Source organism: Phalaenopsis equestris, unplaced genomic scaffold, assembly GCF_001263595.1.
Source record: "Phalaenopsis equestris unplaced genomic scaffold, ASM126359v1 Scaffold000191, whole genome shotgun sequence".
NCBI lineage: Eukaryota > Viridiplantae > Streptophyta > Magnoliopsida > Asparagales > Orchidaceae > Phalaenopsis > Phalaenopsis equestris.
Window position 1 is genome coordinate 389,377 of NW_018164633.1, and position 6,000 is coordinate 395,376.

Here is a 6,000-nt window from a genome sequence, read left to right on the forward strand (position 1 = left end):
CTATCTTTCTTTTCCAACTTCAAAGCCCTACTCGTTGATTTCATTGAGGTCAACTGATTGGCATATGCTGTTTTTTTTCTTTTTTTCTTGTTTAGGTTAAACTTGAGGGGGATATATCCCAAGGTGTGGAATTATACAAGAAAGCTTTGTGCTACAATTGGCGCTATGCAGATGCAATGTATAATCTCGGTGTAGCATATGGAGAAATGCTGAAATTTGACATGGTTAATTATATTTGAATTCTCATTTTTTTACTTCTCATTCTTTTACCTAATTGTGAAATTTTAGCTAATATCATTGTTTGGATTAATAACTTTTCTATGAGAAAAGTGCAAAATAATCCTCCGACTTTTTGCAACGTTCATTTTAATCAGAAAGTTTGTAGTAGTACCACATAGGACTATTTCAATCCTAATTTAAAAATTCTGAGGATTAATTTAACTCATTTATGGACTATGGGATTGAAATGGCCACATGTAAATAGTCAAATGACTATTTTGGTACTTTATTTTTTTAAAATTTTCTTGTTACCTGAATTGTCTTTTCATTTCATTTTGAAACTTAATAATGTTAGTCAAATGTTTGATGTCAGGCAATTGTATTTTATGAACTTGCATTGCACTTCAACCCTCATTGTGCGGAGGCATGTAACAATTTGGGAGTGATATACAAAGATAGGGATAATCTTGATAAAGCTGTGGAGTGTTATCAGGTTTGTTCATTTCCTTAAAAGTTCTTCAAGCAGAATAATTTATTGTGGAGATATTTGGATACGTGCACATGAAGCATTGCTATTTACAAAACTAGCATCCTGGTGATTTTTTGAACTATCAGACTGTTATGCATGCCATGATCAAGCCATTGGAATTTTGATAAAAAATAAAAAATATTGTTAAGGATTTAATCATGAATTTTGATATTTGAGTGAAATTTTGAAAACTGAATGGAAGGGTGTTCTAATATTGTAAATAGCAATGTTTTGAGTGCTATATGTATGTAATGGCCTCTGTATTGTATTGCACCATTATTTCTAAAGTGCTGCTGTTTTTTCTTACCATCTTTGCTGCCTTCAAATTGCATTTCAGATGGCGTTGTCTATCAAACCCAACTTTTCACAGTCACTAAATAATCTTGGGGTTGTTTATACTGTTCAGGTTTGTTCATATATCTTAATATTTATTTGTGTAATTTTTTTTTGTCCTTTTCTCATAAACTAATAATTTGTAGGGTAAAATTGATGCTGCAGCAGGCATGATTGAGAAGGCTATTGCGGCAAATCCTACATATGCTGAGGCATATAATAACTTGGGTAGACATTGGTTCTTTGCTATTTTGCTGCTTTCTATTACTTGTTCTTTATTTTTTCGGCATGGAATTAAATTAGTATTCAAACATAATCTTCATCTTGATAAATTTTTTTGAAGTGTCCATTTATATTTTCAAGATATTTGGCTATGATTTTTTCTATTACAGTTCAGGGAATATTGTTCATGAATATTTCTGGTGTTTTGACATAAAAACTAAGGTTTTTGTATTGTTAAATATTGTGCGGCATCACACACTTCCTTAAAATTTCAGATTAAGGTTGTTGTCTACTTTGTGTTGTTTGCACTTTGAACATGGTTCGTTAATTTGTGACATGTTTTAGCATTATGAGCATGAATTTCAATGACCAGAGAAAATACCATAATTCTTAAATAGACTTCTCTGATTAAAGTGATTTTCTCACTTGCATAATCGGCCAAACAATCAAATACCTCAGTTCCTTTACTTCCCTCCTCAAGTTTTCATTTATTGGCTGAAGGTAAGGGATTAAATTTATGTAAGATGTGGAGGAACTAAGGAGGATTATATATGAAAGTGAGCATATAATTTTAAACACAATTTTCTTTGTAGATCTAAAGCTGAATACATGGAAAATAATTTAGTAGTAGTAGTAGCTCTAGTTGTAGAGTTGTAACTATGGGCGATCAAATCATTAAAATGTGTGAACGCTTTAGATATATCGTGTCTATTGTTCAAAGTGATGGTGATATTGATGGGGATGTTATTAGTAGAATTCAAGTTGGTTGGTTGAAGTGGAGGAATGCATCGGGCTTATTGTGTGATAGAAAAACACCTCTTAGACTAAAAGGAAAATTTTATAAGATGGTGGTGAGACTTGTAATGCTCAATAGCGCAGAATGTTGGCCTTTAAAAGAGAAGCATAAAACAAAGTTATGTGTTGCTGAGATGAGAATGCTTAGGTGGATGAGTGGCTTGACCCTTAGAGACAATGCAAAATGACTACATCTGTGACAGCGTTGGTGTAACTCCAGTGATAGACAATATTAGAGAGAGTCGTCTTAGATGGTTTGGTCATTAAATGGCGACCATCTGATGATCCAGTTAGGAGTGTAGATGTTTTAGATTCAACTTATGTTAAGAAAGGCAGAGATAGACCAAAAAGATTTGGGCATATTGTATAAAAAATGATCTTAATTTATTAGAATTAAATGAAAATATGCCACTCAATAGGACGCAATAGAGAAAAAGGATTCATGTAGTCGACTCTACTTAGAGGGATAATGCCTTGTTGTTGTTGAAATTTTATTAATTCAGAAAGTTTCCCTATGGGAAAAATCTTTACAAGACCTTGGGTCTTTATACCAAATGATAAAAGGTCCATTTTGTTGGAGTTTCATAATGTTGAACAAATGCCCCTCAATTTATAAGGATGTGAAGGGAAGGACACACATCATAGTGCTTTCCATTCTGATTACTGCATGTGGCATCTTTATTTTTTTAATGCTGTGTTGCTAGGGCTTGATGGAGTGGGTTTGGTAGTGAGCAGAGTTGTGGAAACTTTGCTTCTTTTTACCCATTTAGTATCATAACATTGAATGCAGGGATTTCAATGATTTTTTAATGAAAATTGGAACCTGTATTCAATGTAATCTTCAACTTTAATGAATAACAAGAAGGGGATACAGCTCCTAATTGAAATGAACAGCAAGAGAGGATCTGAAAAGTTTGTTGCACTGGCTACATTATGCTTGATAATTGCACTTTTGTTTGAGTTTTTCTTCAGAGATTGATTGGATCTTTCTAATTTTATGACTTGGTGTTTCTCTAAATTTGAGCATAGTATATTTCTCAAGTCAAAAGCCTCTTTTTTTAGTGCACTATTTTATGCTGTTCGAATTCTTGACACAAATGAGCGTGGTTCAAGAGATGCCATTCCCGTATTGAACATTTTGTTCATTTAAACATGATTTGTGCAACTTTATGTAATTAATGATGATAAAATTTCAAATCTTTCTTTGATTTTCATTCCATCTGACAATTCTTGAAGTTGCTAGTCATTTTATCCGTAGATCTATTTAAATTTTACCTTATTTATTTGTAGAACTTGTAATAGTCATATTATATATTTTAAAATGGAGAAGCATTTACTAATATTATGCAATGAAAGAATATCTTGGTGACTTGCAAGATAAAATGTATTGATATATTGGTACGCCAGCTTTTATGCTTGGAAATAAGTCAATTAGACAAAGTTGGGATTTGCTAAAACTAAGAATGCTTAGATGAATGTTTGGAAGAGCTTGGCAAGGTTGATTGAGAAAAGATTATATTTGTTGGTTGGTGGTTGTAATATCTTTAGAAAATATGATAGTGAAAAATTGACTTAGGTGTTTTGGGAATTTACAACAAACGGTAGAAAAGATGAGATAATGAGATGGAAAGATTTATACTTGATTAGAAAGAATTCAGAATTGATCAAATTTTATTTGGATAGAATTATAAACGATTTGGACAGAACTTGTTTAACAACTTTTTGTGCTCAGCATGAACGAATGAAGACGTGGATTGATAAAACTGGTTTCAAATAGTTGGAATAAGGCAAATGATGATCATGCTGAATACTAGAATGATTATAATGTACATGTTTTTTATCAATAAAAAAGCTTATCTATTGGACAAAATTAATAAAAAATATTGAGTAATTTGTATATTAAATGGATGGTATTGAAGTTAAGGTGGTGAAAAATATGTTTCGGGTCATTTGGGCTTTTTGTAAATGATGCAAGATAAATTTGTTGTGAAAAAGTTGAGAATAAAATGTATTAGACCGAAGTAACATGGATTAAAGTTGAAAACTTTTGGGCAAGTGTAGTTAACACTTCAGACGATATTCAAGAGTGAACGAAATATTGAAGATTAATAAAGCGGAGACCTGATAAGTGTATTAACTCTAGTGCAATTAGAGCTTCGTTATTGTTATAGGGAGTTAGGACCTACTTCAGTCTTTCATTTTACTGTCAGGTTTCTTTTTCTGTGCATGCTGTCCTTTTTCTAAATGAATATATTATGTTCCTTTTGCGCACGTTTCTCTCTGATTTATTGGTGGTCTTTCAGGGGTTCTGTATAGAGATGCAGGCACTATTAACCTAGCTATAGAAGCATATGAGAGATGTCTTGAGATAGATCCAGATTCAAGGAATGCGGGTCAGGTATGAGCTATCTTGCCTTCTGTTTTACTTTGTATTATGATGCAATTTTGTTGTTTAAAACTAGTTTAATCTAGCATTTATGCGGCAATAAAAATCAGGAAGTACCTAGCACACAATTTTTATGTATTTACATATCTCATGTCTAAACTTTCATATTTACATACATAGCAGATTCGTGCTTTAAACCTATGCATGAAAAAATGTATCTCACTTTGAAAAAAGTGATAATAGTGCAATTTTTAATATGATATTAAAGATTTGAGTGCTATGTGTATAAATATGAAAGTTTAGATGCGAGATATGTAAACACATCAGAACCGTGCTCTATGTATGTGAAATGCGCGTAAAAATTACAGGCTTCAATATTAAATGCTACTGAATTCCTCAATTTGATGATTGTTCAGAGTAACTGCATGGTCGCATTCAGTGTTTGATTTAATGTTACTAACTTTTTTGGTTGTTGTAATAGTAAAATTTTTACTAAAAGCTTCTTTGAAAAGTGATTGTATCACTTCGGATTTTCTTTTCCCAACAATTATCTGTAATTGATATCACTTTCTGTCATTTCATTTAAAGTGAATGTTTCGTTCTTTTTTTTTTTTGAGGGTCATTTTTCATTTTACTAGGGCATCACTCCTTACATTCCTGGCAAAATTTATTAGCTACTATCATATCTCCATCATTTTTTTTAAAAATTAGGAAGATTTACATGCATACCACTTAATTTCTATGTATTTCAATATCTAACACCTAAATTTCAATTTGTGCTTATATGCCACCTTAACTATGCATGAAGATGTGTATTTCACTTTTTAAAACTTAAAATAGTGGTATTTTTATGTGACATGAAATATTTGGGTGGTATAAATATAAAAATGTAAAGTTTAGGTGTTAGATATGTAAATACTTAAGAGTGGGGTGGTATATTTGTAACTGCCCCTAAAAATTATTTATATTGTCTCAGTACTTCCATAATCAATTTTCTATATTCATTATATCTACCCGTGCTTGACTTCATTTCTAAGCTTTCTGCGTTCGTCCTGTTAAATTTTGGTAACTGTATGGATGAATGCTTAAATGATAGGTTAAATTTATTAGGTTTCTTAACTGTCCTCAATCCATAGGATTGCTTGGGTTCAACACAAGTGTGTGGAAGGATTGGAATTGAGTTTCAGAACCATGTTGGTGTTGGTTAAAGGTGAATGAAAGTATATTCCTATATTTGAAACCCACCTTCATAAAGATGAGAAGCTAGTTTTAGTTATGAGGGCTTGGGGCATTAATTTATGCTTATCAAAAAGCAATTTAACAGCGTAAACTTAAAAGGATTCTTGGTTATTAATAATAATAAAAATAAAATTCAAAATTAATCAATGATGGTGAATATGAAACTCATTACAATCCAAGTAAACACTGGAATTTAATTCCCAGGAACTGATGACTTATTTAAAACAAAAAAAAAAAAAAAAAAAAAAAAAAAAAAACTGAAAATTATTTTAAAAAA

General features: G+C 31.4%; 1 protein-coding gene across 1 annotated transcript in view; it reads left to right on the forward strand.

Annotated features, from left to right (window-relative positions):
• LOC110022437 (probable UDP-N-acetylglucosamine--peptide N-acetylglucosaminyltransferase SPINDLY) overlaps positions 1–6,000 on the forward strand; it is a 53,304-nt gene that overhangs the window by 12,051 nt on the left and 35,253 nt on the right. The window contains exons 7-11 of the mRNA XM_020721381.1: positions 96–224; positions 593–712; positions 1,086–1,154; positions 1,228–1,309; positions 4,402–4,496. Coding sequence (XP_020577040.1) covers positions 96–224; positions 593–712; positions 1,086–1,154; positions 1,228–1,309; positions 4,402–4,496 — 495 coding nt within the window. The remainder of the gene's footprint in view (positions 1–95; positions 225–592; positions 713–1,085; positions 1,155–1,227; positions 1,310–4,401; positions 4,497–6,000) is intronic.